At 45.9% G+C, this 20,362-nt stretch overlaps 2 protein-coding genes across 9 annotated transcripts in view; both read right to left on the reverse strand.

Annotated features, from left to right (window-relative positions):
- Positions 1-2,928: 2,928 nt before the first annotated feature.
- The window catches only part of rerea (arginine-glutamic acid dipeptide (RE) repeats a), a 99,164-nt gene continuing 81,730 nt past the window's right edge, over positions 2,929-20,362 (reverse strand). For 4 of the 6 annotated variants that reach the window (XM_029718366.1, XM_029718370.1, XM_029718367.1 and 1 more), the window contains 6 exons: positions 17,533-19,037; positions 14,136-14,346; positions 10,977-11,700; positions 8,928-9,098; positions 6,581-6,749; positions 2,929-5,787 (listed from right to left, as the gene is read on the reverse strand). In XM_029718366.1, coding sequence (XP_029574226.1) covers positions 5,754-5,787; positions 6,581-6,749; positions 8,928-9,098; positions 10,977-11,700; positions 14,136-14,346; positions 17,533-19,037 — 2,814 coding nt within the window. In that variant the 3' untranslated portion in view covers positions 2,929-5,753. Of the gene's footprint in view, positions 5,788-6,217; positions 6,284-6,580; positions 6,750-8,927; positions 9,099-10,976; positions 11,701-14,135; positions 14,347-17,532; positions 19,038-20,362 lie in introns of all 6 variants that reach the window. The other 2 variants (XM_029718369.1, XM_029718368.1) reach the window with 2 other exon arrangements.
- On the reverse strand, positions 9,110-10,921 carry LOC115165308 (uncharacterized). 3 transcript variants are annotated; one of them, XM_029718373.1, is made up of 2 exons: positions 10,241-10,921; positions 9,110-10,143 (listed from the first exon to the last, which is right to left on the reverse strand). In XM_029718373.1, the coding sequence occupies exons 1-2, from the start codon at positions 10,446-10,448 to the stop codon at positions 9,152-9,154; spliced, it is 1,200 nt and encodes a 399-aa protein (XP_029574233.1). In that variant the 5' UTR covers positions 10,449-10,921; the 3' UTR covers positions 9,110-9,151. The 3 variants fall into 3 exon arrangements, with proteins under 3 accessions (XP_029574233.1, XP_029574232.1, XP_029574234.1); XM_029718372.1 differs by having other exon boundaries at positions 9,110-9,752; positions 9,847-10,921; XM_029718374.1 differs by having other exon boundaries at positions 9,110-10,734; positions 10,785-10,855.

A 20,362-nucleotide genomic window follows, 5' to 3' on the forward strand; every position in this document is an offset into this window, starting at 1 on the left:
TCCACAAAATAACTTTTAACAAAGCACACCTGTTAATTTAAATGCATTCCAGGTGACTACCTCATTTAAGCTGGTTGAGAGAATGCCAAGAATGTGCAAAACTGTCATCAAGACAGTGTGGCTACTTACAAGAAACTCAAATATAAAACATATTTTGATATGTTTAACACTTTTTTGGTTACTACATGATTCCATATGTGTCATTTCATAGTTTTGACGTCTTCATTATTATTCTACAATGTAGAAAAATAGTCAAAAATAAATTAAAACCCTTGAATGAGTAGGTGTTCTAAGACCTTTGACCGGTTGTGTAAATATTGCGAAACAGGCATGTTTAGATGACAAACAGGAAATTAGTATCATGGCCAGGACTCATAAATCATCTCACAGTGGTGATCTAGGACCATTTTCTCCTTTCAGATCATGATTTAGAAGAAACGGGTCATTATTTTATACTTCTCATTTCACTTGAACCTGTCAAACATGCATAATCTGAAATTACATGTCACTTGAACCTGTCAAACATGCATAATCTGAATTTACATTTTAGTCATTTAGCAGACGCTCTTATCCAGAGCGACTTACAGTAGTGAATGCATACATTCCATTTCATGCATTTTTTTTTGTACTGGCCCCCCCGTGGGAATCGAACCCACAACCCTGGCGTTGTACACACCATGCTGGCGTTGCAAACACCATGCTCTACCAACTGAGCCACAGGGAAGACATGTCACTTGAACCTGTCAAATATGCATAATCTGAAGTGACATTTCCATGCCTCTGTAATCTCCTTCTCCACCAGGATCCTTTGACAACAAAGCACTTTAAGACTAGACGCCCAGCCGTAGGGCAGCCTGTCAGACCTACCCGCTGTAGGACAGAACTAGAGATAACTTCCAACTGAACGAGCTTACAGTATGTAGCCACTAGCCTCCACGCTGCCACACAGTGTGACAGTCAGCAGACTGCTGGGGCGTGAGGAAAGAGGGAGAGAAAAGACTGAAGATGAGGCTCTGTATCAAGATCTTTTAGACAAGACAGACAACAGCATCCTTTCACATTACAAGTCATACCAATAATGTTTTCAGACCATATTTGTCTGTGTGTGTGTGCGCGCCCCCATGCTAGAGGGGTACACCACCAGATTATGGCGAGGATGTGATTTGGGTTGACATTGTGTCACAGTCGTTCCATCGAAGAGGAGATTCAATAATTTATTCAACCAGCCAGCGGGGCTGCCACTCTGAGCTCTCTCTGTTGTTTCCTTGTGTGTCTTGTGGGTAGGTGAGCCACTGAGCTAAACAACAGGCATCACCTCCTGACAAAGCAGCAGTTCTCACATGATCATGACAGCCTCGGGAGTAGAGGGATTTTAAGGAACAGGTCATCATTTCTAGCCTAGTGAATCAAGATTAAACGCCATTTCATTTTTTTTCTCCAAAATATTCATCAACATAACTTTTAGTCTGGATTCACCAGGCTACATTATCTCTGGAGTAACATTCAGTTTGGATTCACCAGGCTACATCATCTCCGGAGTAACATTCAGTTTGGATTCACCAGGCTACATTATCTCTGGAGTAACATTCCGTTTGGGTTCACCAGGCTACATTATCTCCGGAGTAACATTCAGTTTGGATTCACCAGGCTACATTATCTCCGGAGTAACATTCCGTTTGGGTTCACCAGGCTACATTATCTCCGGAGTAACATTCAGTTTGGATTCACCAGGCTTCATTATCTCTGGAGTAACATTCAGTCTGGATTCACCAGGCTACACATTATCTCTGGAGTAACATTCAGTTCGGATTCCTACATTCTCTCCGGAGTAACATTGTTTGGATTCACCAGGCTACATTATCTCCGGAGTAACATTGTTTGGATTCACCAGGCTACATTATCTCTGGAGTAACATTCAGTCTGGATTCACATGCTACATTATCTCTGGAGTAACATTCAGTTTGGATTCACCAGGCTACACATTATCTCCGGAGTAACATTCAGTTTGGATTCACCAGGCTACATTATCTCTGGAGTAACATTCAGTCTGGATTCACCAGGCTACACATTATCTCTGGAGTAACATTCAGTTTGGATTCACCAGGCAACCTTATCTCTGGAGTAACATTCAGTTCGGATTCACCAGGCTACATTCTCTCCGGAGTAACATTGTTTGGATTCACCAGGCTACATTATCTCCGGAGTAACATTGTTTGGATTCACCAGGTTACATTATCTCTGGAGTAACATTCAGTCTGGATTCACATGGCTACATTATCTCGGGAGTAACATTCAGTTTGGATTCACCAGGCTACATTATCTCTGGAGTAACATTCAGTTTGGATTCACCAGGCTACATTATCTCTGGAGTAACATTCAGTCTGGATTCACCAGGCTACATTATCTCTGGAGTAACATTCAGTTTGGATTCACCAGGCTACATTATCTATGGAGTAACATTCAGTTTGGATTCACCAGGCTACATTATCTCTGGAGTAACATTCAGTTTGGATTCACCAGGCTACATTATCTCTGGAGTAACATTCAGTCTGGATTCACCAGGCTACATTATCTCTGGAGTAACATTCAGTCTGGATTCACCAGGCTACATTATCTCTGGAGTAACATTCAGTCTGGATTCACCAGGCTACATTATCTCTGGAGTAACATTCAGTCTGGATTCACCAGGCTACATTATCTCTGGAGTAACATTCAGTCTGGATTCACCAGGCTACATTATCCCCGGAGGAGCAGTAGAGGAATGTCTTCTTCTCAAATTGACAGCCGTCGTCGTTGAAGTACGCCGCCACAGATTGTATTTTTAGTGTACATGTGTCCACTAATGACGATAACATTTCCCAGCATGCACTACCAACAGCTACTGTTTCGAATAATGTAAATAGTGTCTAAATGAAAACCAATAAGATGTTTTGTGGTGTAACTTAGTCGTTTATTTTAATTCCACACATTTTTCAAAAAAATTACAAAATACTCAAATGGAGAGAGAACACAGGACTCACTTTATCGTATTATTTCTACTTTTTGTTTACATTGTCATGTTGTCATCCCCATGGTGACTACTAATATATACAATATGCTTCAAGATACCAGTTATATATATAAATCTTAGCCGGTCAGAATGTATAGACATTCTGCTATTGCTGCTTGGAAATGAGAAGAAAAACCATTGACAACACCTAACATCCAAGGGTTTGGAGGAGAGGAGAGACAGGCAGGAAGAGGAGGAGGACGGTGTCAGAAAGAGGAGGGTGTCAGATGGAAGAGAAGGAGGGTGGTGTCAGAAAGAGGAGGACGGTGTCAGATAGAGGAGGGTGGTGTCAGAAAGAGGAGGAGGGTGTCAGAAAGAGGAGGAGGGTGGTGTCAGAAAGAGGAGGAGGGTGGTGTCAGAAAGAGGAGGAGGGTGGTGTCAGAAAGAGGAGGGTGGTGTCAGAAAGAGGAGGTTGGTGTCAGAAAGAGGAGGAGGGTGTCAGAAAGAGGAGGAGGGTGTCAGAAAGAAGAGGAGAGTGTCAGAAAGAGGAGGAGGGTATCAGAAAGCGGAGGAGGAGGGTGTCAGAAAGAAGAGGAGGCAGCAGATGAAGAGGAGTACATGAGATGAGTGAATGTGCATTGAACAGCCAGACAAACAGAGCACATGGACGGACCAGAGAGGAGTAGAAGGAACTCGACCATAGGCTAACATAGGATAGGTGAGAGCTAACAGCCAGTAGACTGGTATGACAGTCAGGTGAACAGAACAGTCAATGGCATGGCGTACAGTACACTCAACACCCTCGGCATTGAAGGGGAGGCCAGGAGAAGCTGTGCAGGCTGAGGGGACGGCTGACCAGCCAGCAGGGGACAACAGCGAGAGCCTGGAGGCAATAGGACCACCAACATTACATCTCCACTGCCTAGAATCTGGACCCAGTACTGGACCCATGTAGTCAGGCCTGTTAGATAGTGTCTGGTACCAGTACTGGACCCATGTAGCCAGGCCTGTTAGATAGTGTCTGGTACCAGTACTGGACCCACGTCCTCCAATGTAGCCAGGCCTGTTAGATAGTGTCTGGTACCAGTACTGGACCCACATCCTCCCATGTAGCCAGGCCTGTTAGATAGTGTCTGGTACCAGTACTGGACCCATGTAGCCAGGCCTGTTAGATAGAGTCTGGTACCAGTACTGGACCCACGTCCTCCCATGTAGCCAGGCCTGTTAGTCACAGTGAATATGGCAGCACAGCACACATTATATTAGGATCCCCTCATGGAGGAGAACCACTAGCCTGGTACCCTAGGAGTTGTCAAGACAGCACAAATATACCAGGCTAGAGAAGTCTTGCTGTAGCAGCCACACTTGGACAAATAGAGGAGTGAGGAAACCAGGGTTAACATCACCACCACCACCCGTAGTTCCCTCTAGCACCCTTGTACAAGTCTACTCACCCACAGTCAGATCAGAACACATGTTGGGGCCTCAGTGTAGCTTGAAGACACCAAGACAATTTAAAACATTGTAGAAGAAAATGTGAAACAGGTTTAAAAATCTGCCTATAAACTTGAAATGTTTCTTAATTATGTTGACTCAATACTGATGTCGAGTAGAGTGTCAAAACCAATTAAAAGCACTGAGAGAGATCTAGTCTTCCACACAGAGTAGTAACCTAACATCCAGAGAGTAGTAACTGAGGGATTCTATCTAGTCTTCCTTTGAGTGCAATAGATGGTGTCTGCATCAGGGTATTGTACACTACAGGGCAGGGCAGGGCAGGACAGGGCAGGGCAGGGCAGGGCAGGGCAGGACAGGGCAGGGCAGGACAGGACAGGGCAGGGCAGGGCAGGACAGGACAGGAGATATGCTGATCCAGATGACTCAGTGACGCTGAGATATAGTCAGTCCTCTTCAAGGGTCTCAAATCATTAACTCAACCCAATAAGTTCAGGCATTCTGTCTGACAATATGGTGCTTGTCAAGAGGTGTATAATGAAAGGAGGTGGATGGGACAGTCTTGTGTACGTGAGAGTCTGGGACTATACAGCTCTCTGAGGTACCCCACACCACAGGACTCGAACACTCGCTGAACCCTTTGGCTGTTCTAGTAATGCTTTGTTGCCCCCCCTGTTAAAACAAGGCATAATGCTTTAGAACACAGTAACATATTGGAGGTTTATAAATGACTTGGTTCAGAGTCCACACCTAGTAACAATTATAATAACAATAATAATTATATGTATATATATATACTATTTACAGACTCAAAAAAAATGCCATGCTGCAGCTTTTCGTTCAAATTATGAAAACCTCCAACAATGTATTAAAATAACAATAGCACTTTGTTTTGAATCTTTCCGTGGATATAATGTCTGAAACGCTCTTCTCCTATTTTGTTTCCTTTCCATCGACTAGCACAGTGAACGTGTGCTACCTACAAACATGTTGTGGAAGCTTTAGAGGAGTTTTCATGCAGGAAAGTCACAATCAGTCTTGAAGTCGGTGCCACTACTAGAAGGCTATAGTTACACCAAACAGTCTCTCAATGTTATTAACAACAACAACAAAAGAAAAAGAAAGCCCACGGACAGGGAAGGAAAACAGACAACAGAAAAATCCTCCTCTTTTTTTTAGTTTTTGTTGTTCTTCGTAACGGGAAATGTTTGGAGGAGCGGAGGTCGAGTTCCTCTGACTGACTACTTCCTGTTCCTGTACTTCCTGTGTCCTAGGCAACCTCCTGCGTCTCTGCGTCCCCATTGGTCGGTTACAGTTGCTTGTCGCTTTCCTTCTTCAGCCGGCTAAAAACACAAATGAACAAACACACATCAGCATCACCACAGATTGTATAGAAATACATCCATGTCCCTGCACCACTACCAAAATGATATCCACACACTGATATTTTCACAGGTGGTATTGTATTACAAGTTGGTGACAAGCTGGAGAATCTGGAACAAAGCCGCTGAAATCCTTGTACAAGCATGCATTTAACAACTTTAGAATTCACCACATCAGTAAAATTGCAAAGAAACGTAATATGTCAAATTTGGATAATGGTCTGTATAATTTGTCCAATGCGAAACTTAAAATGTTAATACAGACTTGCTCCACAACCCCATGTACAACAGTGACTACATTCAGTCTAGATATATATATATAGACCCTATTGGCTTCACACTCTGAAAATGCAAAGTGCAGAGTAACTTCTTAAGGTAAAACATCACTTGCCATCAGGTTTTTCTGTAAAAGGAGTCCATTTCTGGAACTCGAGATCACTTGAAACGTCTGCATGATCTTACAGAAATCACACAAATGAAAATCTTTTTAAATTAGCAACAAGAATTTATAACCACAGATTAACCATTTTATATTATGTTTAATATTTGTTCTGTAAATCTAATTTAATGTAATTATTCTTATTTTAAAGTCCATCTAAGGACTGATGCTGTCTAGAGCAGTCTTTACCTCTTCTGTCAGTGTGTAGTGAATGTGTTGAAATGCCAACGTGTATGATGAAGTGTGTGTGTGTGTGTGTGTAAGTGGTTAAGTGTGTTACAGCGTGTGTGATTTCAGTAGGTGTGTCTCTCTGACCTGTAATAGTCCTCTTGTCCAGGAAGTGGACCACCGTGCATGTGATGATGTCCATGCAGCCACTGCTGTTCCATAGCTAGCCGCTGCAGCTCTGCAGACTGTGCATGCATGGCCTGGAGCTGGTGGGCTGCGGACATCTGGGGAGGAAGGTCCCGGGGGTACGGAGTACCTGGAGAGAGGAACGCAACAGGATCAGGCCATGGGCTTGACTGCCAATAGAGACGCCACCGGTGGATAAATCCCTTGTCACACTATAGAGGCGACCCAGACTAAACTGTTCTGACTCGGATATACCACATTACCAAAAGTATGTGGACACCTGCTCTTCCCAACGTCTCATTCTGAAATCAGGGGCATTAATATGGAGTTGGTCTCCCCTTTTGCTGCTATAACAGACCTCCACTCTTCTGGGAAGGCTTTCCACTAGATGTTGGAACATTGCTGCTATAACAGCCTCCACTCTTCTGGGAAGGCTTTCCACTAGATGTTGGATCATTGCTGCTATAACAGCCTCCACTCTTCTGGGAAGGCTTTCCACTAGATGTTGGAACATTGCTGCTATAACAGCCTCCACTCTTCTGGGAAGGCTTTCCACTAGATGTTGGAATATTGCTGCTATAACAGCCTCCACTCTTCTGGGAAGGCTTTCCACTAGATGTTGGAATATTGCTGCTATAACAGCCTCCACTCTTCTGGGAAGGCTTTCCACTAGATGTTGGAATATTGCTGCTATAACAGCCTCCACTCTTCTGGGAAGGCTTTCCACTAGATGTTGGAACATTGCTGCTATAACAGCCTCCACTCTTCTGGGAAGGCTTTCCACTAGATGTTGGTACATTGCTGCTATAACAGCCTCCTCTCTTCTGGGAAGGCTTTCCACTAGATGTTGGAACATTGCTGCTATAACAGCCTCCACTCTTCTGGGAAGGCTTTCCACTAGATGTTGGAACATTGCTGCTATAACAGCCTCCACTCTTCTGGGAAGGCTTTCCACTAGATGTTGGATCATTGCTGCTATAACAGCCTCCACTCTTCTGGGAAGGCTTTCCACTAGATGTTGGAATATTGCTGCTATAACAGCCTCCACTCTTCTGGGAAGGCTTTCCACTAGATGTTGGAATATTGCTGCTATAACAGACCTCCACTCTTCTGGGAAGGCTTTCCACTAGATGTTGGAATATTGCTGCTATAACAGCCTCCACTCTTCTGGGAAGGCTTTCCACTAGATGTTGGAACATTGCTGCTATAACAGCTTCCACTCTTCTGGGAAGGCTTTCCACTAGATGTTGGTACATTGCTGCTATAACAGCCTCCACTCTTCTGGGAAGGCTTTCCACTAGATGTTGGTACATTGCTGCTATAACAGCCTCCACTCTTCTGGGAAGGCTTTCCACTAGATGTTGGTACATTGCTGCTATAACAGCCTCCACTCTTCTGGGAGGGCTTTCCACTAGATGTTGGAACATTGCTGCTATAACAGACCTCCAGTCTTCTGGGAAGGCTTTCCACTAGATGTTGGAACATTGCTGCTATAACAGACCTCCAGTCTTCTGGGAAGGCTTTCCACTAGATGTTGGAACGTTGCTGATTCATCACTCCAGAGAACGCGTTTCTCAGACCATTTCATGAAGCTCCCGACAAACAATTATTTTGCTGACGTTGCTTCCAGAGGGAGTTTGGAACTCAGTAGTGAGTGCTGCAACCGACAGACAGACTATTTTTACACACTACACGCTTCAGCAGTCCCCAGTCCCGTTCGGTGAGCTTGTATGGCCTACCACTTCGCAGCTGAGCCGTTGTTGCTCCTAGACGTATCCACTTCACAATAACAGCACTTACAGTTGACCGAGGCAGCTCTAGCAGGGAAGAAATTTGACAAACTGACTTGTTGGAAAGGTGGCATCCTATGACAGTGCCCGTTGAAAGTCACTGAGCTCTTCAGTGAGGCCATTCTACTGCCAATGTTTGTCTATGGAGATTGCATGGCTGTGTGCTCGATTTTATATGTCTGTCAGCAACAGGTGTGGCTGAAAAAGTTTGAAGGGGTGTCCACATACTTTTATATAGATAATGTATTTTCTTTTGACATTGTCCTTTTCAGCCCTATTCTAACAACTACGATTTGTGTGACGGAGCCAGCTCAGTACAGCTTGGTTGGACTCGGAACGGCTCGGCTCGGTACGGCTCGGCACGGCTCGGATCAGCTCGGCTCAGTACGGCTCGGCACGGCTCAGCTCGGCTCAGTACGGCTCGGCTCAGTACGGCTCGGCTCAGTACGGCTCAGCTCGGTTCGGCTCAGTACAGTGAAAATAAGGTCTGACATTGATATGCTCTAGATTGTTCTTACCGAAGACGGGGTGTCGCAGCATCTCATGTTCGTGTGGGTTCTGTCCCAGGAGGGGGTTGGGGATTGCGCCGGGCGGGTAGGGAAAGCGGGCGAGATGCGGGCCTCCTGCCAGGGGGTCTACGAGGGGGTGCCCCCCCGAACCTGGAGGGCACACAAGACATTCACCACCGCCTGCACAGAGTCAGAACACCACCTGGTCAGTGTACACTTATACATACAGTTTATCATGATACAATACAGAGACTACATGACACAGTAGTAACCTGACACCCAGATAGTAGCAGTAACCTGACACCCAGATAGTAGTAACCTGACACCCTGATAGTAGCAGTAACCTGACACCCAGATAGTAGCAGTAACCTGGCACCCAGATAGTAGTAACCTGACACCCAGATAGTAGTAACCTGACACCCAGATAGTAGTAACCTGACACCCAGATAGTAGTAGTAACCTGACACCCAGATAGTAGCAGTAACCTGGCACCCAGATAGTAGTAGTAACCTGACACCCAGATAGTAGTAGTAACCTGACACCCAGATAGCAGCAGTAACCTGACACCCAGATAGTAGTAGTAACCTGACACCCAGATAGTAGTAGTACCTGACACCCAGATAGTAGTAGTAACCTGACACCCAGATAGTAGTAGTAACCTGACACCCAGATAGCAGCAGTAACCTGACACCCAGATAGTAGCAGTAACCTGACACCCAGATAGTAGCAGTAACCTGACACCCAGATAGTAGTAGTAACCTGACACCCAGATAGTAGTAGTAACCTGACACCCAGATAGTAGTAGTAACCTGACACCCAGATAGTAGTAGTAACCTGACACCCAGATAGCAGCAGTAACCTGACACCCAGATAGTAGTAACCTGACACCCAGATAGTAGTAACCTGACACCCAGATAGTAGCAGTAACCTGACACCCAGATAGTAGCAGTAACCTGACACCCAGATAGTAGCAGTAACCTGACACCCAGATAGTAGCAGTAACCTGACACCCATATAGTAGCAGTAACCTGACACCCAGATAGTAGTAACCTGACACCCAGATAGCAGCAGTAACCTGACACCCATATAGTAGTAGTAACCTGACACCCAGATAGTAGCAGTAACCTGACACCCAGATAGCAGCAGTAACCTGACACCCATATAGTAGCAGTAACCTGACACCCAGATAGTAGCAGTAACCTGACACCCAGATAGTAGCAGTAACCTGACACCCATATAGTAGCAGTAACCTGACACCCAGATAGTAGTAACCTGACACCCAGATAGCAGCAGTAACCTGACACCCATATAGTAGTAGTAACCTGACACCCAGATAGTAGCAGTAACCTGACACCCAGATAGCAGCAGTAACCTGACACCCATATAGTAGTAGTAACCTGACACCCAGATAGTAGCAGTAACCTGACACCCATATAGTAGCAGTAACCTGACACCCAGATAGTAGTAACCTGACACCCAGATAGCAGCAGTAACCTGACACCCATATAGCAGCAGTAACCTGACACCCATATAGTAGTAACCTGACACCCAGATAGTAGCAGTAACCTGACACCCAGATAGCAGCAGTAACCTGACACCCAGATAGCAGCAGTAACCTGACACCCAGATAGTAGCAGTAACCTGACACCCAGATAGCAGCAGTAACCTGACACCCAGATAGCAGCAGTAACCTGACACCCAGATAGCAGCAGTAACCTGACACCCAGATAGTAGTAGTAACCTGACACCCAGATAGTAGCAGTAACCTGACACCCAGATAGCAGCAGTAACCTGACACCCAGATAGTAGCAGTAACCTGACACCCAGATAGCAGCAGTAACCTGACACCCAGATAGTAGCAGTAACCTGACACCCAGATAGTAGTAACTATCCAGTCTATGGGTATATATATTGCCATATTTGCTTACAGGTTTGTTTTAAATCAGAAATGAGGTGATGCTGAAGTTGTGATATAAATGCTTCACAAGAAGGTGGTAAATAAACTTAAACTTGATCTTAATCTAGTAATAAATGTTTCTGTATGGCCAAGTGTGTCACCTTGGTGCAGGGAGTCCTGCTGGTGAAGGTGCAGGTGTGAGTGGATGTGGGAGTGCTGGTGGTGATGAGGTGTGATGTTGAACATCTGAAGCCTGGCGATAGGGTCGTTGGCCACCGCCGCCATCCTCTCGGCGTGCAGCCTCTCCGCCGCCAGCCGCTCCGGATAGCTCATGTCTGGTCTGAGCTGGGGTCCCGCGGCCAACGCCAAACGCTCTCTCTCCAGGGGGTTGAGACCTGGGTGGAAGGAGGCGAAGGGGTGCGGCCCCGCCATGGATGGTAAGGAGATGGCCCCGTGTCGGGCGAAGTGCTCCATGGGGTTAGCCGAAGGGTGCATGCCTTCTAGCTCTGGGGGTTTGTGTTCGAACCCAGGCTTCATCCTCTCTCTCAGCTCCCTCTCCCTCATCTCTCTCTCCCTCATCTCCCGCTCTCGCAGCTCGCGCTCCCTCATACCCGGGTCAGCGTTGTAGAGGCCGGGCATGTGATAGGCCATCAGGGGGTCGTTGGGGTTGAGGGAGACGAAGAAGGGGTGGTTCCTATTGGTCGGGGACATAACGTGGGGGCGGGCGTACTCGCTGAGGGTGCGCAGGGCGGGCGTGTCAGGGCCGATGTAAGGGGGCACTGCAGCGATGGAGGTAGGGGGGCCGTCGAAGGGAGGACGCATGTGGGCGGGGCCACCCATCTGGGGGTCACCCATACGGCCGTCGTGACACGAACTGGAGGCTTTCTGGAACAAATAAATATGTACAGAGGTTACACACTGGGAGGTAATTACATGTTATAAAGAGGGTATAACGTGTAAGACGGGTATAGGTTGTAAGGTGGTTGTAACAGGCTATAATAGGTTGTAAGGTGGTTGTAACAGGCTATAATAGGTTGTAAGGTGGTTGTAACAGGCTATAATAGGTTGTAAGGTGGTTGTAACAGGCTATAATAGGTTGTAAGGTGGTTGTAACAGGCTATAATAGGTTGTAAGGTGGTTGTAACAGGCTATAATAGGTTGTAAGGTGGTTGTAACAGGCTATAATAGGTTGTAACAGGTTATGAGGAGGTTGTAACAGGTTGTAAGGTGGTTATAATAGCTTGTAAAACATTATAAGGAGGTTACAATATGTTGTAAGCTTGGAACAGGTTATAAGGAGGTCATAATAGGTTGTAACAGGTTATAATGTAATAGGTTGCAACAGGCTCTAAGGAGGTTGGAACAGTTTGTAAGGAAAAGGTTAGACAAATGTGACTGGTTTCAGGAAACTGGATGTATATCGCGCGTCACTACTTCACAGGAGCGCCGTTTGAACGTAAAACTTTTTATTTCATCAAAATGCATTTTTTTGGCAGAAATGCCTTCTGGAACATGTGAACTTTCATGTGCCTTAATAACAAACTTGTATGCCATCTGTAAATACGAATAAAACTGTTAAATTAGGAGCCTAGATGGTTTAGCCATGGAAAAAGGGGGAAACCCTTCCTGCTAGTCATGATTGGCTGAGATAATGAGTGGGCTGGACATGCCGAGAGATGAGATCTGATTGGTCTGCCATGTAGCATGCTTCTGTCAATAATATGAGCTGGTCAGTATGTGTAGGGAATCCTTTCTAACGCAGTTTTTAATAAAGACATCACGTAGTAGAACTGCATCAGTGTTGCTCTCCACTTTCTGGAGGATCAAGTTTAGAAATCAGTGGAATTAGAGTATGAAACCTAAGGAGATGGAGAAAATTCAGGCGTTTGATTGCAAATATGCAGATGGAGTCAAAAAGAGAAGACACAGAAGTCTGTTGTATAAAACAGCTGTCTCCGGATTACATCTTCAAACTAAGGGCAAACATGGCATCTGTGACAGAGAGGGAGAAGCATCCATCCATGTATACAGGTAAGATAGTCTAGCTAGCTACATTTTCAGATATTGCACGTTTCTAATTTTGTCAGAAAGTCATTTTAATTTCAAGTTAAAGTGTACTGTTAGCTAGCTAATGTTACATGTATGATCTGTGTAGTAATATTATTCATATATCAGAGTAATTTGCATTGCTAGTTATAGCCTTGTTAGCTAGCTAACATTAAACCTGGTTGGTTAGCTACCTGCATATTCATGCAGGGTAGTAACGTTATGAGTTGGGATTATGGTTCATTGTTTAGCTAGCTAGCCAGCTGCTAGCTACATGTCTAGACAAAAGACTTCACTATGCAAGTAACTATTTCAATAGAATGTTTATGATGTCACTGCGACAACTGTCGATAGACGCAGCAGGTACATTTGCTCTGGTTATCTACTCTGACTTCAGAGCACTCTCGTCTGTGTGCCAGAGCGCAGAATAACTGACAAATGTACGAACGCTCAACACCCGTTGAAGATGGCCGGTGTCAGTAAACGTTGGCAAAAAAGCGTAATTCAGTTGTTGCCAGCAGCACAGTTGCAGTCACCAACATTCTGGATAACATGAAAACAGCCTAACCAGCTCTGCTAGGGAGAGTAAAATGATCAGAGTGACCTGTTCTCTCATTTGTTTCTGGAAGTAGCTAGCAAGCTAGCCAACGTTAGCCAGTTAGCTTGGGTGATTGACTGCTGTTTTTAGGACAGAACACTCGGGATTAACCCTACTCCTCGGCCAGAGCGTCCAGTGTGCACTCTGAGCGCTTCGAGAGCGAATTGTTCTGAATTTACTAACGCCCAGAGCAAACTCTGGCACTCCAGACTAAATTGATGAACACACCGATAGTATAAACCAGCCTTTAGTCTTGAAATCTTTGGTTTCTTTAGTACATGGCCTCATATGTGAATCCTTAAAGAGATGGGTGGGGCTAAAGCTGAGGGTGTGAACGATGCTGAATGAGTGTAGACAAAGAGCTCTCCAGTAGGTGCCAAAACATTCAAGGGTCACTTTCTCAAAAGTGAGGTTACAACTTTATCATCTTTCAAAGCAGAATTACTTTCCCATTGTTCCTCAACTGTAGTGTATGATACTCAATTTTCTAGCTCTGAGTCTGTACTTTTATCCAATGTTAAAAACACTATTTCAAATGTTGCTACATAAGACCTAATCTAGCTGGTCGGTCACAAATACTCTAGTGCGAATGAGAAACATATAGGAGGTTTTAGAACAAAATGTGGTTTCAATTCCCAGTGTGAAGTTAAGAGACAAAATACACCAAATCCCTCACCGCAGCTCTCTCCTGTTCCTTCTCTCTTTCACGTTCCCTCTCTCGTTCCTTCTCCCTCTCCTTCTCCTCCCGGGCTTTCTGCTCGGCCTCTCTCTTGACCCGTTCCAGTGCTTCTTCCCTCTTCTTGGCCAGTTTAGAAGCAGCCAGAGGAGTAAAGTAGAAGTCTGTTCTAGCACACGTGTTGTACCCACGGTCCAGGTGCTTGTGGAACCTAGGGGGACACAATGGAAAAACAACATTCATATATAGTAAGGAAGCACTGTTTGGCTAACGATACTTCAAGGAAATACACATTAATATATAGTAAGGAAGCACTGTTTGGCTAACGATACTTCAAGAGAATACACATTAATATATAGTAAGGAAGCACTGTTTGGCTAACGATACTTCAAGGAAATACACATTAATATATAGTAAGGAAGCACTGTTTGTCTAACGATACTTCAAGGAAATACACATTAATATATAGTAAGGAAGCACTGTTTGGCTAACGATACTTCAAGGAAATACACATTAATATATAGTAAGGAAGCACTGTTTGGCTAACGATACTTCAAGGAAATACACATTAATATATAGTAAGGAAGCACTGTTTGGCTAACGATACTTCAAGGAAATACACATTAATATATAGTAAGGAAGCACTGTTTGGCTAACGATACTTCAAGAGAATACACATTAATATATAGTAAGGAAGCACTGTTTGGCTAACGATACTTCAAGGAAATACACATTAATATATAGTAAGGAAGCACTGTTTGGCTAACGATACTTCAAGGAAATACACATTAATATATAGTAAGGAAGCACTGTTTGGCTAACGATACTTCAAGAGAATACACATTAATATATAGTAAGGAAGCACTGTTTGGCTAACGATACTTCAAGGAAATACACATTAATATATAGTAAGGATGTAGAGTTTGGCTAACAATACTTAATGGACATACACATGCAATATTACAGGATTCACAGATGGCTAACATCACAGTTCTCAAAAGACTCATACGACTTGTATTTATGAGTCATTAACATTCTACTTGAACACCTTGTCTTAAAATCTGTAAATCATGAATGATAAAAATACATTAGCATAGAAAATGTGCTAAATACATCAAAATGGCAAGCATCTTCAACAGACATGGGATGTAGTTTATTATCTGATTAGAAACAAAGATCCTAACTACCTCTAACAGACATGGGATGTAAAAGAAAGGAGGACCAAGGCACTCCATATAATTAATTCAAATGCCTTGATTTGTATGGAATGTTCAATAGAAACAAAGTTTTAAATATCCGACGCGTTTCGGCTGCATGGCCTTCGTCAGGGAATACAAAGAAATAATACAATGTTCTCTTTTGAACAGCTTTTCCAATTAGCCCTAATTTGAAGAGGGAGTGGTTACAAAATGGATTGGACACACCTAGTAAGCAATACTATACACATTAAAAAGTTAAATACTGTAGCTATGTTATCATAAAAATACAACTCCAAGCTAGAAGTATCAGAAACACTTAGAAAGGTAGTTCTAACCTTAAATATGACTGGGAGAAGTGTGAAGAATAAGAAAGCAATATATTCCATAGTACACTAGAACACAGCCAAACATGAACAACAACAGTCTAAACATAGCTGAGGGAAACAGAGCAAAAATGTCCACTAGATGACAGCAAATGGACCTATCAACAACCCTACAGGAAGGGTGAGAAATCCATATCTTCATTTAAACCAGGGTATTTAGTGGCCTGTAGTTTGTAAATCCAAAAACGTTCCCTTTGGTTTAACTGTTTAAGACGGTCCCCTTTTCTAACAGAGGCCGGAACATGATCAATACCCATAGCTTGTAGGGAGGCAGGGTTGCCATGGAGTAAGGACTTGTAGTGCCTTGCCATGGGGTAGTCTTCATTGCCTACCCGTATGGCATACTTGTGTTGTGTTTCTGATACTTCTAGCTTGGAGTTGTATTTTTATGATAACATAGCTACAGTATTTAACTTTTTAATGTGTATAGTATTGCTTACTAGGTGTGTCCAATCCATTTTGTAACCACTCCCTCTTCAAATTAGGGCTAATTGGAAAAGCTGTTCAAAAGAGGACATTGTATTATTTCTTTGTACTCCCTAACGAAGGCCATGCAGCCGAAACGCGTCGGATTTTTAAAACTTTGTTTCTATTGAACATTCCATACAAATCAAGCCATTTTAATTAATTATATGAATATCCTGCCTACCTCCATTAACAGATCCTGCTTACCTCCATTAACAGATCCTGCCTACCTCCATTAACAGATTCTGCCTACCTCCATTAACAGATTCTGCTTACCTCCATTAACAGATCCTGCCTACCTCCATTAACAGATCCTGCCTACCTCCATTAACAGATTCTGCCTACCTCCATTAACAGATCCTCTCCATTAACAGATCCTGCCTACCTCCATTAACAGATCCTGCCTACCTCCATTAGCAGATCCTCTCCATTAACAGATCCTGCCTACCTCCATTAACAGATCCTGCCTACCTCCATTAACAGATCCTGTCTACCTCCATTAACAGATCCTGTCTACCTCCATTAACAGATCCTGTCTACCTCCATTAACAGATCCTGTCTACCTCCATTAACAGATCCTGCCTACCTCCATTAACAGATCCTCTCCATTAACAGATCCTGTCTACCTCCATTAACAGATCCTGCCTACCTCCATTAACAGATCCTGCCTACCCCCATTAACAGATCCTGCCTACCCCCATTAACAGATCCTGCCTACCCCCATTAACAGATCCTGCCTACCCCCATTAACAGATCCTGCCTACCCCCATTAACAGATCCTACCTACCTCCATTAACATATCCTACCTACCTCCATTAACAGATCCTCTCCATTAACAGATCCTGCCTACCTCCATTAACAGATCCTCTCCATTAACAGATCCTGTCTACCTCCATTAACAGATCCTGCCTACCTCCATTAACAGATCCTGCCTACCCCCATTAACAGATCCTGCCTACCCCCATTAACAGATCCTGCCTACCCCCATTAACAGATCCTGCCTACCCCCATTAACAGATCCTACCTACCTCCATTAACAGATCCTACCTACATCCATTAACAGATCCTCTCCATTAACAGATCCTGCCTACCTCCATTAACAGATCCTCTCCATTAACAGATCCTGCCTACCTCCATTAACAGATCCTGTCTACCTCCATTAACAGATCCTCTCCATTAACAGATCCTGTCTACCTCCATTAACAGATCCTGTCTACCTCTAACAGACAAAGCCACTGAAGCACAACAGGTCGTCACATTCAAATAGACAGTGTGTGTGTGTGTTCTGACTGTGTGTGTGTGTGTGTGTGTGTGTGTGTGTGTTCTGATAGTGTGTGGGTGCGGTCATACCGTGCTGATTGGCTGGCATGGCTGGGCGTGTTGACGATGGTAGGCTCGGGGGAGGGGCTCCGCGGAGGGGGCGGAGGGCTCTCGGGCTCCTCTGATTCGTCGAGAGGTTCCTCCTTGATGTGTACAGGTGGGAGGGCGGGACCTGGGCAGGCGGAGCCGACGGAGGCTGGGAGGGGCATCGAGATGGAGGAAGAGGGGGGCTGGAGGCCTGGCGGTAGAGAGGAGGATGAGGAGGAGGAGGAGGGAGGACAGCCAGAGGAGGAGAGGGGCAGGACAGGGGCGAAGGGGTGAGGAGGGAACGGGGACTGTTGGGATGTGTTGGGGTGGGAGGATGGTGACGGTCCGGATGGGGGTAGAGGAGGAGGAGGGTGGTGCTGACTGCCTCTCTCTCTCTCTGAAAGGGGGAGATTCTGAGACTGGGTGAGGACAGGGGGCTGGGCTGGTGGAGGCTGGAGCTGCTGGCCTGGGCCCTGGGGCATGAGCTGGAGGGGAGGAGGGTGGGCAGGGGGAGGGTGGTGGGTGGACAGGGAGGAGAGGGGCTTGAGGGCGGGCGGAGGGGGCAGGTTGGAGGGCATCTGGGGGAAAGGGGGCGCCGAGAGGTGTGGAGGCCCGTGTTTGTGAGACTGAGGGTCGCGGTTGGGCATGTGGGGGATGGGGGTGGTGGGAGGGGGCTTGATGTGGGGCATGGACATGGAAGGGGCGGGGGGTAGGGGCTGCTCGCGGGGCGGCTGATTGGACGAGCCACCCTGGGACGACGATGATTGGCTGGGCGGCGTGTGGGCCCTGTGAGACGGCTGCTGCGATTGACTGAGAGGGAGCGGGGAGGGCGGGACCTGAGACTGGGGGCCCAATGGGAAGCTTTGAGGGGGCAGGGAGTGGGGGTGGGGCAGGTGAGAGGGGCCAGTTTGGAGTGGGTGGGGCATGGATGATGGGTGGGGCAGCGGGCCGTGGAACGTGCTCGGTAGCGACTGCGTGGAGCCTGGCAGTCCTGGGGGCGGAACCTGAGACATCCCCTGCTGCGGAGAATGAGGCGATGGCGAGGGCCGCCTCTGGGGGTGGATCGACGCCCCTGATTGGATAAGAGAGAGGGGGCCGGCCTGTTGGGGCATGGGAGGCGGTAAAAGAGAAGTGGGGGGTGTGGAGGAGGGTGGGACCTGGAGGACCAATGAGGGGGCTGAGGAGGACGTGGAAGGTAATGGAGGAGTGGTGGAGCGACCACCGGAGGTCCCTGGCTGACAGGACTGGATAACCAGAGGGTGCTGCGACTGCCCCTCTCTCACCCTCTCCCTCTCTTGTCTCTGCAGTAGGAGCAGCTGTTGCTGGGCGGAGGAGTCCGAGTCACTCTCCCCGTCTCGGGGGCTGGGGATGGAGGGCGAGGAGCTGCGGTTGTCCTGGTCAATGTCTTTAGCGTCACTGCTACACTCCTCGTTGACGCTACGCCCGTCGGAGCTCTCGCCTTCGCCCTCTCCCTCGCATTCAGACGGCGAGTCGGACCGACCCAGCTCCTGTGGAACAGGGAAGAGAGCAGTGAATTCCATACCACAGTGGTTGTCATCATGATCACATCTCCTTACACTTGGGAGAATAAATGTCCAGGAAGAGAACAAATAGGCTTGGTATAGGCCCTGTAATAACATATAGGGCCCGTATCTAAAGCGTACATACAAGCTCTGGCCTTTTAGTCATTTCAATACTGCAGCCCAACCCCAGACACTATTCCAGAATACAGCCCAACCCCAGACATTAGACACTATTCCAGAATACAGCCCAGACATTAGACACTATTCCAGAATACAGCCCAACCCCAGACACTATTCCAGAATACAGCCCAACCCCAGACATTAGACACTATTCCAGAATACAGCCCAACCCCAGACATTAGACACTATTCCAGAATACAGCCCAAGCCCAGACATTAGACACTATTCCAGAATACAGCCCAAGCCCAGACATTAGACACTATTCCAGAATACAGCCCAGACATTAGACACTATTCCAGAATACAGCCCAGACATTAGACACTATTCCAGAATACAGCCCAAGCCCAGACATTAGACACTATTCCAGAATACAGCCCAACCCCAGACATTAGACACTATTCCAGAATACAGCCCAACCCAGACATTAGACACTATTCCAGAATACAGCCCAACCCCAGACATTAGACACTATTCCAGAATACAGCCCAACCCCAGACATTAGACACTATTCCAGAATACAGCCCAAGCCCAGACACTATTCCAGAATACAGCCCAAGCCCAGACATTAGACACTATTCCAGAAACAGACCAACCCCAGACATTAGACACTATTCCAGAATACAGCCCAAGCCCAGACATTAGACACTATTCCAGAATACAGCCCAAGCCCAGACATTAGACACTATTCCAGAATACAGACCAACCCCAGACATTAGACACTATTCCAGAATACAGACCAGACATTAGACACTATTCCAGAATACAGACCAACCCCAGACATTAGACACTATTCCAGAATACAGCCCAATCCCAGACATTAGACACTATTCCAGAATACAGCCGAACCCCAGACATTACACTATTCCAGAATACAGCCCAACCCCAGACATTAGACACTATTCCAGAATACAAACATATGAAAGAAGGTACTCTGGTCAGATGAGACTAAAATTGAGCTTTTTGGCCATCAAGGAAAACGCTATGTCTGGCGCAAACCCAACACCTCCCATCACCCCGAGAACACCATCCCACAGTGAAGCATGGTGGTGGCAGCATCATAATGTGGAGATGTTTTTCCATCGGTAGGGACTGGGAAACTGGTCAAAATTTAAGGAATGATGGATGGCGCT

This window comes from Salmo trutta, chromosome 28 (genome assembly GCF_901001165.1).
Source record: "Salmo trutta chromosome 28, fSalTru1.1, whole genome shotgun sequence".
Lineage (NCBI taxonomy): Eukaryota > Metazoa > Chordata > Actinopteri > Salmoniformes > Salmonidae > Salmo > Salmo trutta.

Excerpts from the sequence above, each read along its gene's own strand:
- LOC115165308 (XM_029718372.1), bottom strand. The coding sequence starts at position 10,836 with ATGGCAATATATATACCCATAGACTGGATAGTTACTACTATCTGGGTG. Across the intron at positions 9,753-9,846 it reads TGCTACTATCTGGGTGTCAG|GTTACTACTACTATCTGGGT; the intron begins GTTACTGCTACT and ends TCTGGGTGTCAG.